The 21,600-nt window shown below is 44.2% G+C and overlaps 1 protein-coding gene across 1 annotated transcript in view; it reads left to right on the forward strand.

Annotated features, from left to right (window-relative positions):
• The first annotated feature begins 4,714 nt into the window (after positions 1-4,714).
• The window catches only part of LOC124605242 (transient receptor potential-gamma protein-like), a 175,990-nt gene continuing 159,104 nt past the window's right edge, over positions 4,715-21,600 (forward strand). The window contains exons 1-2 of the mRNA XM_047136796.1: positions 4,715-4,938; positions 10,886-11,023. Of these exons, the coding sequence (XP_046992752.1) occupies positions 4,715-4,938; positions 10,886-11,023 (362 nt within the window). The remainder of the gene's footprint in view (positions 4,939-10,885; positions 11,024-21,600) is intronic.

Consider the following 21,600-nt stretch of genomic DNA (forward strand, 5'->3'; position numbering starts at 1 on the left):
TAATATTGCACTCATCAACTGCTCCATATTAAATTGTTCAGAATTCTTTTCGCCCCTAACATCTCCCGCAAAACTAACTTCCTTCGTCACAGCTGTAAGGCTATCTGTGTTCGATACTATTTCAGAATCTTCTGTCGTTAATCTCAGATTCTGTGAATTTTCCGATTGAGAAAAATTTTGAAATGGTTCCGGACTATTTTCCCGACTTATTACATTGTTTTCCACTTCATTATCCATCATACTGTTTTCCTCTGTTGGCGAGTTCGCCATGTCAACAATTTCGTCATTCTCACTATTCATCATTTTTCCCTTTTTCATCGATCGCGTAATCATTTGCAAAACATACAAAAGATTCGTCACTGTACGAAAATTACACACGGTGACTCTTTATCTCAACAATACCATTCAAATGCAATGACTCCCTCAAACACGATCAATCGAACAATTGAAATAATTGCACAAAATTGTCAAACGCGTATACAAGGCAATAAAAAAAATTAAATTTTGAAAAATACCATTAGAAGAATGCTAATTACCAAATCTACACACTCAATACAGACTACAATCACTAAACTACAAATTGCTACAACAATACTACAGTCTACAATTTTCACAATCAGAAGAATCCAAGGGACGATCCGAAGCAGCGGTCGCCACGTGCATGGGGGCTTAATTAAATATATAATTGATTGAAAATATTTTTAGTTTTAGTAGCTGTATGTCCGATTACGTAGTGTCTCGTAATCGGTTGGCCCTGACTAGTATATTTACGCTATCTGACTGCAACAAACAATGTAAGAAAATTTTCGTAAATACAGTTAATTAATTAAGTCCCCCAGCAACTATAAAACCTACAACACCAATAAGCACAAGAGTAACTGTTCTGTATGTGGGAGTGTGACTCAACGTCCACATCTGGCACGGTTCTTTTCCAACAAGACAAGAATTTTTTAAATACCAACTATGCTGACGTGACAAAAGAAATTTAGAAAAACTATAATTACGCAAGAAAATCACAATTACACTCTAATCCTAGAACACAAGCCAGATGCTTTGTTGACTGAACCTGTAGTGACACATTATTTCAGATACACGAATAATAAAAAGACATTGTAAGTTTTACCTTCATATATATTGACGAAATGCACACAATAACATCTGCTATCTCTCCCATCAAATAACTGCATAAAACAAGGAACAACACTTTTTACTACAACATATCCTTCCGATTTCACGACAAGCAGTGCCTGCTACGAACTCCCAACACACACTGTCCTCTCCGATCTCCTAACAAGCACTGACTTTCACGAACTCTCAACAAGCACTGACTGCTACGATCTCTAAACAAGCACTGTGGAGGCGGCTTAATAGTACTCTTTGGCGCAATCTCTGGCGCAGTGGTACAGTGTAGCCACCTTTCAACATGTATGGTCTTAAGCTGATATCTGCAAGTGACCTATGAGTGAATGTCGTTCTCTTCATTTCATAAGAATGCAGCATGTACATGTAAGTCTAAACATCGACATAATCGCAACTGCATACTCGTAAAGTTGTGAAAATTTACGTTAAGGGAACAGAAGTCTACGAGACTGATTTTACTATGAAACAAATCACGCGAAGGTCACACTGCAGGTGTATAAGTTCTGGTGGTAGCCGAGTTTCCACACTGTCAACATAACCTGAAAATCAGTGAAACTGCGCAACCCTTAGCAAGTTGAAAGGAGTATGATAATTTGATGTAACTGTATTTCTTTTGTTGATTGCTTGTCCTGAAAACAAAAATGTATTTTTATACTGTTAATGAAGATGATGGGAAATTTATTGAGACGGTTGTTTCTCGGTCTCATATGGTGAATACTTTCTCCAATCATATGGCTTAAAAGCTTTCTTTTTTTATCACATCGGCATCTCGCTGTTCTGAACTTTTAATACGATTTGAATGACAGTCTTGAAAACCAACTTTTGGTAACCAAACCATAGTCTTCACTTGCCAGATTTTGTAGGTACATTTACAAGACATGGGTCAACGGTTCTGTGCATTCATTTTGTGAGAAATATAAATAATTTCTTTTCAGAGTTCAGTTTCATCACATACCAGATTTGTTCGGAAACTTCATGTCGACATCCTTGTCTGTTTTCAGTGTTTATTTCAAATTTTCCTCGTAACTAGTGCGCTATTTCTGCACATCGTCATTCCTCAAAAATAGTTGCTGAAAATCTGAGTGACAAGACCGGTCGTTGCGGTGGGCGGAGACATATGGGTACAAATGTTGACGTAGCAATAAGTTTTCTTTCATTATCGGTACATAAATGTGATGATAAAGAAATTACACTATCAATAATGTTAATGCATTAATTCACTACACATCAAGACAACTTCCAGCAATAATTTCATTCGGATTGGTTAATATTTATGATAAAAATGTTGGCACAGAGCTTAAAAAAACAAATTTATGATAAAATATATTTTAACAACTGATCTCAAAATGAACGTTACCACGAGACTTACACCCAAGCTGAGGTCATCGGTCCCGCGGCTTGCACGCTACTTAATCTAACTTAAACTAACTTACGGACCATAACGTTTTCCTTCCTACTTACATGAGGCAAACTTCCAAATTTTCCCATCACTGTACCTGCTGGAGAAGAATATGAATAGATTTTTATTCAGAAAGAAAAAAGCTACTTTGGTCTTGAAATTACAAGAATCAGTGCTACCAACAGAAACTGCAACGTTTAACTTCACCACGCAATTTTGACACTCAACTGCTAGGTCGCTGGCGTTTACAGAAATTAACAAACAGGGGAGTCGACATGAAGTTTCCGGACAAATCCGGTATGTGACGAAACTGAACTCTGAAAGTTACTCACACTACGCCCTGGTGAGGGGACAGGGAACTTTGTGAGCCCTGATCGTTCTTGAACATTTTCATGTTGTGCAGTATGTCTGCTCTGATCGTGTGAAATTTTATTAGGATGCAGTTATGATTTATACGCTGCCCTACCTAGTGTGTTTCTGTGTGCCGGCTTCCCCGTGATGCCGCAACGTAGTGTGGGATTGCACGAGGACTCGTCCCGCCAAAACTAATTTGACTCGCTACCTACCTTGTGCGCGTATTAGTTACAAAGGGTAGCCACTCGTCTGTGTGTGTATTGAACGCGTGCGAATACAACGCATCAAGACAGAGCTTACCCCGTGTAGCAACGTGTCTTCCTCCTCATGTACCCATCCCGTTCGCGTCTCAGTTGTTTTCCATCAAGAAGCGGGCTGTCTCCTTTACTCATGCATATTATTTCTTACGTCAACACCCCTTTCTGTCATCACACACCTACTGATTGTACAGGGATGAGTGAGGTATCGCTAGAAGGTTTTTTTATTTTATTTTATTTATTTATTTATTTTAACAAGCTCCTGACATTACATACCGGTCTTGCGTTAAAACTTATAGTTCGCGGAAAATTTTAACTTAAAAGAGACTTTTAATTATCATAGGCAAAAGGAAACCATCGATGCCCGGCTCCATACCAATATTTTACGAAGTTATTAGTCCTGAATGAGAGGCTCCCTATTCTTATTGCAAGTACCATTTAATTGTCTTAAAGCACTTGTTATCTGGACAACCAGGACCACTGTGGTTATTCATTACCTCTGCCCATCGCAGAAGCTCACTTTCCGAAACGACAAACATATTTATCATTGTCACCTTGTATTGTGATTTACCTGTTCCTGCTACGGTGTAACGTGCTTACTGCAATTGCAAATGTTTGACGAGTTAAAGTTGTTCTAGGTAATGTCGCCTTGCTGACGGCCCCTGATTTCTGCCCGTCGTAAAAGCCGGGACAAACATTCCGAATGCAAAACACATTTTTGGACGCATGGAAATGTATATACAAGGGTATACCATAAATTCGTGGTTATTATATCACATCATTCGGTTCATTTTTATAGATGTTTTCTGTTATTTCACATAACTACCCTTATTGCACGATTTACATCTATTACAAACACAGTCATTATTTAAAATTATGAAAGAGCGAAAGTTTTGCTCGCGGGCCCTGTGATAAATAGGATATTTGACCAAGTAATTTCAGCCCACTGTTGACGCTCGTAATTTTTCTCATCTTGCCGCAGCTGATAATTCAGCCATATCCAGATTTACCCCAACAAAGTAATCACGTTTGACTTGATAAGTAACTATATTACAATAATATGTGAATAGTGGTCATATCAGACAGAAGTATAGTCGTTCACGATACGTTATTGTCTTTATTTGTTTCCCTATCGCGTCACCCGTTGTCTTAGTTATTTTGATTAATGTTCAGCGTACTTTAGCTATTCGAGGCAATCCTTTTGTTTTCTAACAAGCATCGAGTCACAGAGAATAGTGTGATCGTTTGCAGTCGTCCTTTTACTTCTGGCACTGGCAAGAATAATTTGTCCTGCCATACTCGCATGCCCCCGTATAACATCAAGGTAGATGCCCCTCTCAGTCAGTTACACTGTTTCGACTCGATGGCGGAAGAGCGGGCCGAGGTGTCGGTCGGTAGGTCAGACACTTCCGCCCCCCCCCCCTCCCTTGCTCCTGCCTTCCTTCCCCTGAGGCTGGGTAGGACGGGCCGCCCGCTGCCCGCTTTTACTGCAGTCGCGGCAGGCGGCAGGCGGCCTCACGGATCAAAGTCTGAGTGAGGCCTGGCCGCGACTCCTGTGGGCGTGATGGAAGGCGAGGCGGCGGCCGTATCGATTCGCGGGGGTGGAGCGGGCGCCGCCTGCCAAAGTGGCCGGGCTTCGCCCCAGCTCAGCTCAGCTCAGCTCGGCGCGGCTCGCTGCCTGCCCGCCTCCCGTGCTCTCATGCCCTCACCACCGACTGAGTCGTTGTCCTCGCTGCAGGGACGGGGCGTGCTGGCAGCGCGCCTACACTTCCTGGCGCCGTATCTCTGGTAACTGAAGATGTCACCTCTGTGGGCACTCCGTAAGGAAACACAGTCTACACGAATGTTCATTATTTTGATTACTTGTTACGATCTGAGAGAGCAGATTATATTCAGATTCGATACTGAAAAAAGATACCTTTCATAACACAGAAAAATTTGGGCTTGTGCATTTGAACTACATACGGCAGGTGGTGCTACGAAAAGTAAAACACTATCAGGTTTTGACATCTTCGGCTGCAAAGTCCCCTTTACTCAAAACGGTCGAAAGACCGCTCCTCTGTCTGTTGGACAAAACTCCCTACTATTCTGGAAACGAGAAACTATTCCAGAAGTCGGAAAAATCATTTGATGGTCAACGGCATCGGATGTGTGAAGTAAGGGAAAACCACCAGTTAAACATTCCTAGATATTCCAAACAACAGCAGAAGATTATACTAACGCCTTCTGCAAAATTTTCCGGAGATAAACAGCCCCCCCTCATCGAATCGTGGGACTTCAAAAGAAACAGACAAGGATCCCAATTTTAAAGTAGCCACTCGGAATGTCTAATCAACGAACTAGAAAACCTAAAATATAAAACAGCGACACGAAATCGATGTCCTTGGCAAATCAGATACGGCCACAGTCAGGGGACTTCCGTTCTACAGTCAGCAGAATAATTCACACCGGCACTGATCGAGATGTACTGGGATCGGAAGGACTTGGAGTGAATCTAAGAAACAAGCACTCACTCACGTATGAAGGATATGTGTAATATGGCTCTGGGGAAATACCAGTCCAAGGTGGAACTAAATAAGTGGGCACCGTGCTGTGGTACAAGAGTACATGCCAATATACAAAGCACAAGTCGCTTGACGAAGTATATCAAAAAGTAAGTAATGTCGTAAGACAATGAAGCGAGATGTAAACCTGAGTGTCATGCGGCACTGTAAATCGAGTCTGCGTGAAGAACCAGAAGAAAGTTTTGTGGCTAACTATGGACTTGAAAGAGAACCTGAAAGAGGAGTCACATTAATTGAGTTCTTGTCGGTGCCAAATCACCTCATGCGAACACATTTTTCCAGCATCACAATTGGAGAAGATGTACTTGGAAGGCAGCAGGAGATGTAATGTCGCAACAGGTCAACTCCATTTTAATGAAATGCAGCTGACAGTGAACACAACCTGATCCCGATGGAAAAGTTCGTTCATATTCAAGTGCTTATAGAGAAAGACGGTAAAACAAGAACTGAAAACTGAAAACCTGAAAACTGAGGGTCTAGCAATGCACAGTGCGCAGGAAACAGAAACACGGCTAAAACCTCTAACAAGGTGGAATAAGATAAGAGTTGGAACAAATTAAATCTCATGTATACAAAGCAGCGGAAAAAAGGGTTGGCAAAACGAAACCTAGAAGCCAAAGGAAATGGTTTACAGTAAATCGCAAAGGAGGATTTTCTCGAGGAAATGTGCAGACAAATGAAAGAAAGTGTGCCTGACGGAATAGCTTACATACTGTACATCACAAAAAAATTTCAATAAACTCAACACAAAAATTTCATCTACAATAGAAGACAAATGCGAAAACACGCTCTTTGATGAAAACGTGGTGAAGAGAAGGAAGGAATGCGTGGAGAAAACGCATTGTTTTATCCTTTACATCGGTGGAAGAAGAGGAAGGTGACAAAGGACACGACATTCTGCAAGATTAATTTGATAAAGCTCTTGAAGACCTAAGGGAGACAAAATCAACGGGTACTGATGATATTCCAACAGAGATAATCGAGTATCCTGGCGACAGCAAGCAAATGATACTGCTCAAACTGACTAGGTACATCTGTAACACAGAAGAGATACCAATCATTCTTCCAGAAATGCATCATGGGCCTCATAGTGGAGCTGGCAGCTACAAAATGTGAACAGTTCCGAACCTGTAGCGTAAAGTCAGATGCACAAAAAATTCTCACAAAGATAAGGTGAGGGATATGCTGAGTGAACATCATGTTCGATTCAGGAGAGGATTACGAACAAGAGAGGCGATTATGACACTGGGGCTTCTTATCGAAAAGCAATTGCAGAAAAATGAACCGACGTTTATTCCTTTTGTAGACATGGAAAAGGTGTTTGATAATGTCATCTGGCAAGAGATGTTAAGTGTGTCTAAAACACAGTGACATGGGGGAGATAACTTCAATAACAAGGAAGTGTCTTTTATTAGGAATTATCGTAAGGAAAAAGAAGCAAAAATCAGAAAAAACGTGTGGCAAGTATGTACTTCCTATCCTCTTATAACGAATGCTTACATCCAGTAAGCTATAACGCCAAACACGTGGCACAGTTCAGATGGAAATCAAAAATAATGGACAGAAGATCGACAGCGGCCGTCGGGTGATACTGCCATAGCCATGGAGACGAAAGGTGATCTAGACAACATCCTGAGTACAATGTACAAGATTTTCTGGAAGCAGTATGAGGAAGAATGTGAAACTCTAAAGGAGTTAGAGGTGATGGAGGAATTTACATATTTGGAAAGCAGGATGACAAGGAATGATAGAACCCGGAAATAATTTGTGACCAGAATACAGAAGGCCAAAACTGAATTTACTTTGAGGAACCACATCAGTCTGTTACTACGGAAACGGATAATGAAGGCGTCAAAAAAATGGCTCTGAGCACTATGGGATTTAACATCTGTGATCATCAGTCCCCTAGAACTTAGAACTACGTAAACCTAACTAACCTAAGGATATCACACACATCCATGTCCGAGGCAGGATTCGAACCTGCGACCGTAGCGGTCACGCGGTTCCAGACTGAAGCGCCTAGAACCGCACGGCCACAACGGCCGGCATAATGAAGGCATCCTTTGGAGCGTGGACCTCTCTACTGGTATGAGACTTGGACAGTAGGGAAACAAGAGAAGAGACTGCAGAAACCCTGGAAATTTGGTGATACAAGTGAATGATGAAGATGAGCTGCAAATGAAGAGGTGCTTGAGTAGAGTACAGGAAACATCCAAACAAGAAGTCACAAACTCGTGTGGTAGGTTCTAGAAATAATGGCACCATTGGAACAACAGCAGAAGGAGCTATTACGGGAAGCGATCGTCCGTGACAACCAATGATGTAATACGCACAGCAGGTTACGAGTGATGAAGGGGGTGCGCCGTGTGCGGTAATGGAGAGATAGAGGCGGGCATAAAAGTTGAATGGCGTGCTGCTCCAAAACTCCCTCAGGGTTGAAGAAAGATATCAGAAGGAATTCTCGAAACATTAAACAACATGAAATTAAGAGAATGCATTACGAAGAGGAAAAGCAGACCAGTAGCAACCTCCTATCAACCGCCCCCCCCCCCCCCTACTGCGCTGTTGATTGTCAGGCGTTACCCGCCTTTCCACGCAGTCTTACATATTTTGATTGCTACTAAGACGGACTGATTTAGAGGGTGTATAACGCGAAGGGTGAGCTCTTTCACTCTTCCAAGTGTTTCCTCTCTTACCAATACCAACTTCTCGCATATTATATGTGCACACAGTCTTGTACGCAATCGTCTGACAAATGAATACTGAAGATTGAGTGTAAGAATATTCACATGTATAGTATAGTAATGTAACATTTTAATCCGTAAGTAAGTGACCCGCTGTGTGCAGCTACAGTATGGAATACGAGATGGCAATACGTAGCCGCTGCACAAACTCGCTACCGATTATGCAATTTAAATACATACTCTGCAGTACTGAATTACGAGGAGTAATTATCCCTCGTGAAGAGTATCAGTACCTGCTCCAGTAAGTAATTACAATTCTTAACGTCAGCAACCTTGTGATGCTTACTCGTTAACGACGCGACAGTAACCCTCTGACTCTACTCCTAAGTAAATCCAACTATCACTCGATGACAAATACTTATTAGGAACCGGTCATCAAGAGGCGTTGATACAAGAGACGAAACTAGGATGTCATAAATTTCCTCGTTACTTAGTTGTCTCCTTTTACGTGAATTAAGTGTTCTCGCTGTGTTGCGTATAGCGATTCTTCTACGAAAACAGCGAAGCACTGCGTATTCGCAATGTGAGAGGTATAATATCAGTACTCATTTAAAATTAGTAATTACAATAATTACATTTCTATTTACGTTTCCTTCTCTTTAATTCTTCACTTTATATCATCATAATTTTCTTTTAATAGAAAAACTTTTAGCGTATCCAAAATTGATTGTGAATCACAACTACATGTGCTACATTTTCGTTGACGGTAAAGAGATGTTTGTTGTACCTTTGAATTATTCTGCACTGCTGTTATTCTCGATGGAAAGTTCCTGTGAAACACATTACCCAATGAACTTTGAAAAAACGATTAAGCTTTTTCTTTCTATAAATGTAGCCCTTTTCTTTTGACGTACTTTTCCTTATTACAGACAGCAAGGCGTACCATTATTTGAACCTAGACAGAATAGGCAGTGAATCAGTATCTGTGGTAAAACTAGAATAGTTGATGAACATTTGAGTGTTTCTCACGTATGTTGGAGTACACGTACGCGCGCGCGCGCCCACACACACACACACACACACACACACACACACACACACACACACACAGTATCATTGCTGCTCATTTGTGAAAGAAAGAACTAATTTTTTGTGATTCTGCTGAGGCAGATCCGTTGAGTTGGTTAGTGTAGCGCGCTCTGTGCCACGTGATGTTTGGTTTGTAGGGCGCTCCACTGTGCGCTCATCGCCGCCCGTGCAGAGTTCCAATTTTTTCAGAGTCCAGTCTAACCACTGTCACGAATGATGATGACCACACAGACAGCAAGTCCCCGGGAATCGAACCCGGACCGCGTGATCCAGACCCAACGCTAGCCACTTTTTTTATCTCATTTTGTTCGTTATTTTATTGTTCATTCTCTTTGTTCAAGGCGGACGTCCCATGAGCCTTGTTCAAGTTGATCATTGATCCATTAACTCAGTTTATTTATTACAGAGGGGAACGAACTCTGTGACCGAACACGCTAAGCTACCGTGCCGTCGCCCCTACAACACGAGCTGCGGACGCGATGTGACGTGAAAAATATTCATTGCAAGTTCGTTGTTTACAGTTTGAATTTTTCGCTTTTATTCTCTAGTACTACTTACGTGTTGATGTCGTATATTAAATGTACGTACTATTAGCCCCAGCATTAGGAGGATGTGGAGAACGTCAGGGGTAAGAAGGAAGCAGTGAGGTGGTGTGGCTGATACAGGAGGTCAGCGATCACTGTTAGCTGGTACATCGTGTGGGTGGGAGAACGTACTAGGATACTAGACAAGGCGAGTAATAATTGGAATGTGAAAGATCGACGCACCACACGTACTGAAACTTTGAGTGTTGCGAATATAGAGCGTAATGTGAAAACCATTAACACGACCGACAACGAAACTGCGAAATAAAATATCAGCTGTAGTGAAGGAAACGGATAGAAACACAAATGGCGAACTGCGCTGTAGCCCTTCTCTATCTCTGATACTGGTCCAGGCTAATACTGACGACCTATACTCAGTCAAGTTTCCTATGGAAGTTGCTGAGAAAGCTTCTCCAGGACGTCCACTTCGAGTGACTGCGTGCTGCGATACTCTTGCGTACCGCAAACTGATTAACCGATACGGGTTTTCCTTTTGTTAACGCACAATACACCACACCTATTCGAGTTTGACGAGCGCTGATGACCTCACGTCTGACCGCAATCCGTAACATATTTGCCGACGACTTGTGCTAGGGCGATAAATGTTGTTTCCCACACGATTACTGACCATTTGTCAACTAAGTGGGCCTAAATCGGAGGAACACGTCTTCCACTGTGGGAGAAGATTCACCCTGGTGTCCTCGAGGCACGGTGCGGCGTTCCGACGCGCAAATGCCCGCCAGTGATGCGTAACGCACGTGCGGGTCGTCGCGGCTGTCGACGTGCAGCCTAAGCCCCTGCGTGCGCCCAGTAGCCGCCACCCGCCACCCACCACTCCAGGGCAGCAGGGCGGGGCGGGGGCGGGGGCGGGGGCGGTGAACGGGCGAGGAGGCGCGCGGCCGGCGCGCCCAGAAAGGGTCGAGGACGGCTCCCCTACACCCCTGCTCGGAAGGTAGCAGAACTGAGGGACGCTACCTAGAGGCTTCCTCGCTCGCATTTTCGACCCGTAGTAGACTACTGGCCATTAAAGTTGCTACACCAAGAAGAAATGCAGATGATAAACGGGTACTCATTGGACAAATATATTATACTAGAACTGACATGTGATTACATTTTCACGCAATTTGAGTGCATACATCCTGAGAAATCAGTACCCAGAACAACCACCTCTGGCCGTAATAACGGCCTTGAAGAGCCTGGGCATTGAGTCAAACAGAGCTTGGATGGCGTGTACAGGAACAGCTGCCTATGCAGCTTCAACACGATACCACGGTTCATCAAGGGTAGTGACTGGCGTATAGTCATGAGTCAGTTGCTCGGCCACCATTGACCAGGCGTTTTAAATTGGTGACAGATCTGGAGATTGTCCTGGCCGGGGCAGCAGTCGAACATTTTCTGTACCCAGAAAGGCAGATCCTGCAACATGCGTTCGTGCATTATCCTGCTGAAATGTAGGGTTTCGCAGGGATCGAATGAAGGGTAGAGCCACGGATCGTAACACATCTCAAAAATAACTTTCACTGTTCGAAGTGCCGTCAGTGCGAACAAGAGGTGACTGAGACGTGTAACCAATGGCACCCCATACCATCACGCCGGGTGATACGCCAGTATGGTGATGACGAATACACGCATCCAATGTGCGTTCACCGCGATGTCCCCAAACACGGATGCGACCATCGTGATGCTGTAAACAGAACCTCGATTCATCCGAAAAAATGTCGTTTTGCCATTCGTGCACCCAGGTTCGTCGTTGAGCACACCATCGCAGGCGATCCTGTCTGTGATGCAGCGTCAAGGGTAATCGCAACCACGGTCTCCGAGCTGATAGTCCGTGCTGCTGCAAACGTCGTCCAACTGTTCGTGCAGATGGTCGTTGTCTTGCAAACGTCCCCAACTGTTGTCTCAGGGATAGAGATGTGCGTTACAGCCATGCGGATAAGATTCCTCTCATTTCGACTGCTAATGATACGAGGCCGTTGAGATCCAGCACGGCGTTCTGTATTACCCTCCTGAACCAACCGATTCCATATTCTCCTAACAATCATTAGATCTCGAGCAACGCGAGCAGCAGTGTCGCGATACTACAAACCGCAATCGCGATAGGCTACAATCTGACCTTTATCAAAGTCGGAAACGTGATGGTACGCATTTCTCCTCCTTTCACGAGGCATCACAACAACGTTTCACCAGCCAACGCCGGTCAACTGCTGTTTGTGTCTGAGAAATTGGTTCGAAACTTTCCTCATGTGAGCACGTCATAGGTGTCGCCACCGGCGCCAGCCTTGTGTGAATGCTATGAAAAGCTAAGCATTTGCATATCACAGCATCTTCTTGCTGTCGGTTAAATTTCGCGTCTGTAGCACGTCATCTTCGTGGTGCAGCAATTTTAATGGCCAGTAGGGTACGTACAACGCTCCGAACTGAGAGTGCCAGTGTTAAGAGTGCACAAGAAATCGATACACTTGCAAACTGTGCAGCGTATATCAGATGCTGTTTCAGATCCTAGTGATTTCATTAAAACTGTATAAACGAAACTTCCTAAGATTATACAAAAATCAGGTGACATCATGAGATCCATCGCACAAATTTCACGACTAAGATTTTTTCTGAAACTGTCGCCATCTTTATTTTGGAGCTTCGATATCTCTTAACTTTGTGTGTTTCGATAGCGTTATGCCTTCTCTTTAAAAAAAAAAAAAAAAAAAAAAAAAAAAGTTGGTAGAGCACTTGCCCGCGAAAGGCAAAGGTCCCGAGTTCGAGTCTCGGTCGGGCACACAGTTTTAATCTGCCAGGAAGTTTCATATCAGCGCACACTCCGCTGCAGAGTGAAAATCTCATTCTCGATGTATTATACCAATCGATCCCCTCTTTTAATCAAGTTGTTGAATAAATTTATTTTCTCTTAATTTTGAGTCGATACCTCGTGCTCTATCCCGTAAGCATCAAAATTCTTTTGTAGCATCATAATTCAGGAGGTGGTTCAAAATGGTTCAAATGGCTCTGAATATGGGACTTAACTTCTGAGGTCATCAGTCCCCTATAACTAAGAACTACTTAAACCTAACTAACCTAAGGACATTACACACATCCATGCCCGAGGCAGGATTCGAACCTGCGACCGTACCGGTCGCGCGGTTCTAGACTGAAGCGCCTAGAACCGCACGGCCTCCCCGGCCGGCTCAGGAGGTGGTATTCTGTAGTTAATTTCACTGTATATTATCCATGTTTACTTCTGTGCAGGGCTACAGTCCTCACAAATACTTTCAGAAGAGTCTTCCAGACACATAAAGTGAGTTAGATGTGGAAACACCTCTTTTTTTCAGGAAAAGTTTTCTTTTCGCTGCTAGTCTGCAATTCATTAGTGGTGAAACAAAGAGGACATCACCTTGCATTGCCAGTTACCTACATCAGCGGCAATTATACATTCAGGGGCAAACCTATTGTTCTCTTTTGATGGACAGGTCCTCAACCTAGTCTTCTGCTAAGAGGAGCGGCGCGGGATTAGCCGAGCGGTCTTAGGCGCTGCAGTCATGGATTGTGCGGCTGATCCCGGCGGAGGTTCGAGTCCTCCCTCGGGCATGGGTGTGTTTTTGTCCTTAGGATAATTTAGGTTAAGTAGTGTGTAAGCTTAGGGACTGATGACCTTAGTAGTTAAGTCCCATAAGATTTCACATACATTTCAACATAGCTAAGAGGAATATGACACCCTGAGGATAATCCGTCATATTGATTAACACAAACTTAATCTGTTGTTTGGTTAAGTGGTTTTCTATGTCACCTCCAGCCCCTCCCCATCCTCTCGGAAACCTGGAACCACTTCTAATATCAAATTAATTGGCTAATTACTGAAATTTATGGAAAAAATTTGGCGGGATACAGCTTAATGGTGCCACTTGCGGTATTCAGGGGAGCTTCAGGTTATTCGAACCCCCCCCCCCCCCTTTCTAGTGCATCAGTTTGATATGGCTAATTAATTAATTAATTAATTAATTAAATCGATATCCCACAGTTTTCCTTGCCTCCCACTTCCCATTCTTGAAATATTAATTGATCGATTGCAGTGCATGGAATGTTGCTTAAACAGTTTAGACACTGTGTGGAATATTGTTTATTTAAAAAATTAACGAGGTGCAAGTTGGTGTATGAAATATACACACATCAAAAAAACTTCTGCGTCACCTCGGTTCCGAAAGTCCCGGAACCTGTACAGAAACTTGGAATAGAGATCAACATAAAAATCATTTCCGCCATTTTTATTGCTCATGAAAACCACGTATTGCAAGTTTTACCAACATACAGCAAGACCTTCAGTGGTGATCCGGATTGCTGTGCATATCGGTATCTCTAGTACCCAGTAGCACGTCCTATGGCATTGATGCATGCCTGTATTCATCGTTGCATACTATCTACAAGTTCATCAAGGCACTTTTGGGCCAGATTGTCCCACTCCTCGACGGCGATTCGGCGTAGATTGCTCAGAGTGGTTGGTGAGTTACGTCGTCCATAAACAGCCCTTTTCAATTTATCCCAAATGGTTCAAATGACTCTAAGGACTATGGGGCTTAACAACTGAGGTCATCAGTCCCCTAGACGTAGAACTACTTAAACCTAACCAACCTAAGGGCGTCACACATATCCATGTCCGAGGCAGGATTCTAACCTGCGACCGTAGCAGCAGAGCAGTTCCAGACTGAAGCGCCTAGAACAACTCGGCCACAGCGGCTGGTTAATATATCGCAGGCATGTTCGATGGGGTTCATGTCTGGAGTACATGCTGGCCACTCTAGTCGAGCGATATCGTTATCGTGAAGGAAGTCGTTCACAAGATGTGCACGATGGGGGCGCGAATGGTCGCCCGTGGAGATATGGTTGCACTATCGGTCGGAGGATTCACGTATCGTACAGCCGTTTGCGACGCCTTCCATGACCATCAGCGGCGTATGTCAGCGTCACATAATTCCACCCGAAAACAGCAGGAAACCTCCACCTTCCTGCACTCGCTGGACAGTGTGTCTAAGGCGTTCAACCTGACCGGGTTCCAAGCACGTCTCAAAGATTGTCTGGTTGAAGGCATATGCGACACTCATCGGTGAAAACAACGTGATGCATACGTGAGCGGTCCATTCGGCATGTTGTTGGGCCCATCTGTACCGCGTTGCATGGTGTCGCGGTTGCGAAGATGGGCCTTACCGTGGACGTCTGGAGTGAAGTTGCGCATCATACAGCCTATTGCGCGTAGTTTGAGTCGCAACACGACGTCCTGTGGCTGCACGAAAAGCATTATTGAACACGGTGACGTTGCTGTCAGTGTTCCTCCGAGCCATAATCCGTACGTAGCGGTCATCCACTGCAGTGGTATCCCTTGGGCGGCCTGAGCGAGGCAGGTCATCGACAGTTCCTGTCTCTGTGTGTCCTCCATGTCCTAACAACATCGCTTTAGTTCACTCCGAGACGCCTTGACATTTCTCTTGTTGAGAGCACTTAATGGCGCAAAGTACCAATGCGGACGCGATCGAACAGCGGTACTGACCGTCTAAGCATGGTTGAACTACAGAAAACACGAACAGTTTACCTCCTTCCTGGTGGAATAACTGGCTGTCGAACCTACTAATAGGCGATGCATCGTTGTTTACATCTTTGGGCAACTTTAGTGACATCTCTGAACAGTCAAAGGGACTGTGTCTGTGGTACAATATTCAGAGTCGACGTCTCTCTTTAGGAGTTCTGGGAACAGGGGTGATGAAAAATTTTTTCGATGTGAATAGTTTACTTAGAGAAGTTGTCAGGAAATAGACTGCGTTTTGTGGAATATTTAAACAACTGCGGCGCTTTTTCAATTCTGATCGCGTTTGGAAACGCGTAATTACACAGTTACAGATCGCTTAAACGTATCTGCAAAACGTCATCGCGTCTCGCCACCCACTCAGGCTGCTCCGGCGACCTTCGTTTGGCGGGCCGCGACACGCCGGCGAGGGCCAAACAAGTAGCTGCGCGCTCGGGCATGCGCGAATCCTAAGCAACCTGTCGGATGTCTGCGCACGCGAGACGCAAACATCTGACACGGAATTGATTATGTTACAAAACTAGTGTCAGGCTGACTCGAAATACACATAAAAAAGGAAAAAAAAGATCGTTGCGTACGGAGAAAGAGGAAGGGGGGGGGGGGGAAATAGAGAGAGACAGAGACAGAGAGAGAGAGAGAGCTGTAGTCTACTTTGCAGATGACATAGGAACTAGTATGAGATATTTCATTCCGCAATGGACTCTAAATTAGCCCAAGCATCCTAGTGCACTTTCTTTGTGGTACACCTCACAAACTGCTTCAGCAGTAATTAAATCTCGTCCAGAATGTCATATCTTGAAGATGTCACAAACGTTGCTTCAGAAGCCGTGCCACAGGAAATATTAACCAAGTCGTGAATATAGGCCGTTAAGCAATTTCCTTCACACGTTTTGAAACTACTTGGAAAAAAAAAAGATCGGCACTGCACAGTAGTTTTCGTGCATAAACAACAGTGTTACGTTTTTGACGAGGAGTGTCAATAAATATTCCAAACCTATCATTATTCAATGTCACAAATGGAAGCAGTGATGTATGAAATGATAGTTGGAATTTCTGATTTTGACATCAATTTATGCCCTCACGATAACAGAGTTCCGACCACTACAGGTATGCTAAGTGTAATCTTTTTTTAAGTAGTATAGAACTGCTAAGTTGATGGGTCCTCTCACCTACACAACGACGAAGAAGGAAGGAGGAAAGGGTCTACCGCGTCATAAGATAGTCACACCGACAGATTCCGCCGCGTCGTATTGAGAAACACAATCCAGTCACGGCTAGATGTCTGAGATCATTGAGAGAACTGTTACGTGCAGTCCAGACGCCGCGCACTGGTGCCGCAGTACAGTGCCAATGCTCAGAGACCGGGTGAAACTACCGCCGCCACAGAGAGGCCCGCCAGTTGTGGAGGTCGCCTCCCCAGCAGGACCTGAGTGGTAGGCATTCTGGTGCCATCAATACTCACAGCGCAGTCACTCATCGTATTGAATCTTCACACATTTACACCGAGTATGCATGCAATGCAAGCGCTCCAAAAGGCGACCCAAAGTAAACTGTGTGTTAGTTCACTATCCTCCCATCCAGGAGGAGCCGCGAGCCAAATCGTTATAAGCCGCGGGAGACCGGAAGCTTTCTCAGACACTCTGAACTGGTAAACAAAGGATGGGCAAGCCCTAGACTGGAACAGAGGTATACGCTGAGATACTGTTTCTGGCCACAACCTGCTTGGTTGCTGCTATGCTTTTTGCGGCCTTCTCCAGACTCACAAGTATAGTGCGAATAGGCACATACTTATCATGGGAACTACAATGGGATAGTACGATTGCTGCCGCACTCTGACACCGTGCGATGTACTGGAAGTGTCTATTGTTGACGGCTGCGGTTCTGGAACGAATCTCGATTGAAATTTCGATACCTGTAGCGCACGTAATTTTCCAAGTATTATCTCTCTCGTACTCTTACGGCTATGGACATGTTGAATCTGTACTTTTCTGCACATGCCGCATCACAAGCCACAGTATCTTTACAGTGAAACATGTACACATTTCAGACCAGCCGTGCGGTTATCGTTTATAAGTGAACAGAACCCGAAAAAGTTATGGTATCCCACCACAATGGCTACGTTTCTCGATTCTCCTCAGTTGTAGGAAATTATTTGACGTTCAAGACTTCCAGTCAGCGCTTCGGGAGGGTGTTGCATACTGCCAGGACTCTCTGAAATACACTACTGGCCATTAAAATTGCTACACCAATAAGAAATGCAGATGATAAACGGGTATTCAAAAAATAGTTCAAATGGCTCTCAGCACTATGGGACTTAACTGGTGTGGTCATCAGTCCCCTAGAACTTAGAACTACTTAAACCTAACTAACCCAAGGACATCACACACATCCATGCCCGAGGCAGGATTCGAACATGCGACCGTAGCGATCACGCGGTTCAAGACTGTAGCGACTACAACCGCACGGCCACTCCGGCCGGCCAAACGGGTATTCATTGGATAAATATCTTATACTAGAACTGACATGTGATTACTTTTTCACGCAATTTAGGTGCAGAGATCCTGAGAAATCAGTACCCAGAACAACCACCCTTGGCCGTAACAACGGCCTTGATACGCCTGGGCATTGAGTCAAACAGGGCTTGAATGGCGTGTACAGGTACAGCTGCCCATGCAGCTTCAACACGATACCGTAGTCCATGAAAAGTAGTGACTGGGGTATTGTGACGAGCCAGTTGCTCGGCCACCATTGATCAGACGTTTTAAATTGGTGAGAGATCTGGAGAATGTGCTGGCCAGGGCAGCAGTCGAACATTTTCTGTATCCTGAAAGTCCCGTACAGGACCTGCAACATGCGGTCGTGCATTATGCTGCTGAAATGTAGGGTGTCGCAGGGGTCGAATGAAGAGTAGAGCCTCGGGTCGTAATACATCTGAAATGAAACGTCCACTCTTCAACATGCCGTCAATGCGAACAAGAGGTGACCGAGAAGTGTAACCAATGGCACCCCATACCATCACGCCGGGTGGTTTGCCAGCATGGCGATGACGAATTCGAATGTGCGTTCGCCGAAATGTCGCCAAACACGGATGCTACCATCATCATGCTGTAAACATAACCTCGATTCATCCGAAAAAATGACGTGTTGCCATTCGTGCACCCAGGTTCGTCGTTAAGTACACAATCGCAGGCGCTCCTGTTTGTGATGCAGCGTCAAGGGTAACCGCAGGCACGGTCTCAGAGCTGATAGTCCATGTTGCTGCAAACGTCGTCGAACTGTTCGTGCAGATGGTTGTTGTCTTGCAAATGTCTCCATCTGTTGACTCAGGGACGAAGACGTGACTGCACGATCCGTTACAGCCATGCGGATAAGATGTCTGTCATCTCGACTGCTAGTGATACGAGGCCGTTGGGATCCAGCACGGTGTTCCGTATTAACCCCCTGGACCCACCGATTCCATATTCTGCTAACGGTCATTGGATCTCGACCTACGCGAGCAGCAGTGTCGCGATACGATAAACCGCAATCGCGAAAGGCTACAATCCGAGCTTTATCAAAGTCGGAAATGTGATGGTACGCATTTCTCCTCCTTACACGAGGCATCGCAACAACGTTTCGCCAGGCAACGCCGGTCAACTTCTGTTTGTGTATGAGAAATCGGTTGGAAACTTTCCTCATGTCAGCACGTTGTAGGTGTCGCCACCGGCGCCAACCTTGTGTGTATGCACTGAAAAGCTAATCATTTGCATATCACAGCATCTTATTCCTGTCGGTTAAATTTCGTGCCTGCAGCACGTCAACATCGTGGTGTAGCAATTTTAATGGCCAGTAGTGTACGTGTTGTGAAGCACAGGCGTCCGGCACTATGCGATAATCAGCAACGTTGCCGTGGACATAAAGGCTGGGAAACATCACCGATACGAGTTGGTGTACTGTAATCAACATCGCAGTCGATAATGCAACAAGGAGAACGTGAGGACCTGCTTAGCGTAGCCGATGAGGGCATGTTCTGCGTATCCATTTTGTTAGAGCCGTATTGCCTGTCCTGTCTGCACACTATAGCAGAACCAGTTGAACCCCGGCATTGCTGTACTGTGCAGCTGCATAAGAAGTGATTCTGTCGGCTCTTGTATTCGGATACACTCCTAAGTGAATTGATATCAGGGTTCACCAAGTCAAATGTATCCTCCCCTTATGGCTAGAATACATAATTTTGTTTTTGCTTGAGAAGTTGTTTGGTTACTACCAGCGAACGTCTGGTGATATGTCGGAACAGCAGCAACTGTACCTTTATGTTCAAGGAGCAGCATAACATTTCTGACTATGATTTGTAGGTGTATAAAAAAGATTGTGATAAGTCCATCCTCACACCAACTGTCTATCATCTTCGCACAGCCCAGTGGCATAAAAGCCTCCCGCCATCACACATTTGTGGACGAATAAAAGACATAATAACAATTTTAAAAATCCCTAGCGTCTTTTTTTTTTGTTTTATCGATATCTCCACTTCCACGAAACCTTTTGTTATTTTTGATACTTATAAATCCAGTAAAAACGCAGTGGTGTCATATACAGGGTGCTCCGTTGATAGTGACCGGGTCAAATATCTCACGAAATAAGCATCAAAAGAAAAAACTACAAAGAACGAAACTCGTCTGCTTGAAGGGGGAAACCAGATGGCGCTATGGTTGGCCCGCTAGATGTCGCTGCCATAGGTGGCGTGGCGTGGACCACCCCGTATAGCGTATATTGAGACTGCTGCATCGTGGTCCGTGTCAGTGCATTCCATAGAACTACCTACCATCACGAATTTCCACTGACCAATAAATCATTGCGAGTGCCATATATACTAGAGTACGTCCATTTGGAGTTAATTTTTGAAAGCTAAGTAGATGGGTGGATAAACCGCAAAACTCGAAGCACTTATTAATTTCGTGTTGCTAAGCACAGTAATTGTTTAATACTTTGGACTAGTAAGAAGTTGGATCTGTAGTTTCATCTCGCAAAATATAGTTTGTTACGAACAAACAAAACAGCCTGTTAGAGCATCATGCAAACATTTTGTTTGTTAGATGCGCGAGAAACGTCTCCATAGTGATACAGTCCTGTTTGGATCCTATAACATGTACGTGCGGGAGCTTAATTTTCAAAAAGGTTTGTCATGTTATGTAGAAACCTCGTATAGCCTTGAATGTAAAGAGTGCTTGTCTCCAAGCATACTATAGACTTCTGTGTATCCCTACCAGCGTACCAGCTGTATGTAATTGAATAATCACTAAGAATCCATTGTCATGCAGTTATTTAACTTCAGATGTATCCAGGATGTCTGTGAATAAGGTAATGCCGTAATTCTATTAGTGAATACGAGGAGCGGTAGTTAGTGCATTGTGAAAAGTGTCCTCATGCCTAATAAAAGGGGATAGTGACTGGACAACTGTGCTTATTCAAGAACGCAACTGTGCTCACACGTTAGAAAAAGTATTCTATAACTCTTACTTCTTCAATATGTTATGACAGTTGCTCTTGAGGGCTAGATATTCGCTGGGGAAAAGAGAATGTTACTGATTACAACTTGTCTGATCGGGTGAAATCAAGAAATGCGTGTAATGTGCTCTCGGACATCTGTATGAAACTGATTAAGAGTGGTCACCCCGTGAACGCTTCTGATTGCCCCATGTTCCCTACTCAACTTGTACCATCACTGTGTGATATATATCGCAGAGATTTTATTTACTACCTGACATTAAATGGTATGAACTCATTTCAGAGGCTGACCCCTGCTTTAACCAGTATGATTCGCATGTGCTATGCCAGATTGATGGACCACCGTCAGTTAAGTGTTATTGTGGTGGGAGTATAGTTGGAAACGTCAATAATAGTAATGATCAATAATAATAATGTCTATTCCGTAGCCAAGTAAGATGCTTCTAATGACCTATTTCTTTACTTCATGGTTTGTATGATGA

The sequence above is a fragment of the Schistocerca americana genome, chromosome 3, assembly GCF_021461395.2.
Source record: "Schistocerca americana isolate TAMUIC-IGC-003095 chromosome 3, iqSchAmer2.1, whole genome shotgun sequence".
Classification (NCBI taxonomy): domain Eukaryota; kingdom Metazoa; phylum Arthropoda; class Insecta; order Orthoptera; family Acrididae; genus Schistocerca; species Schistocerca americana.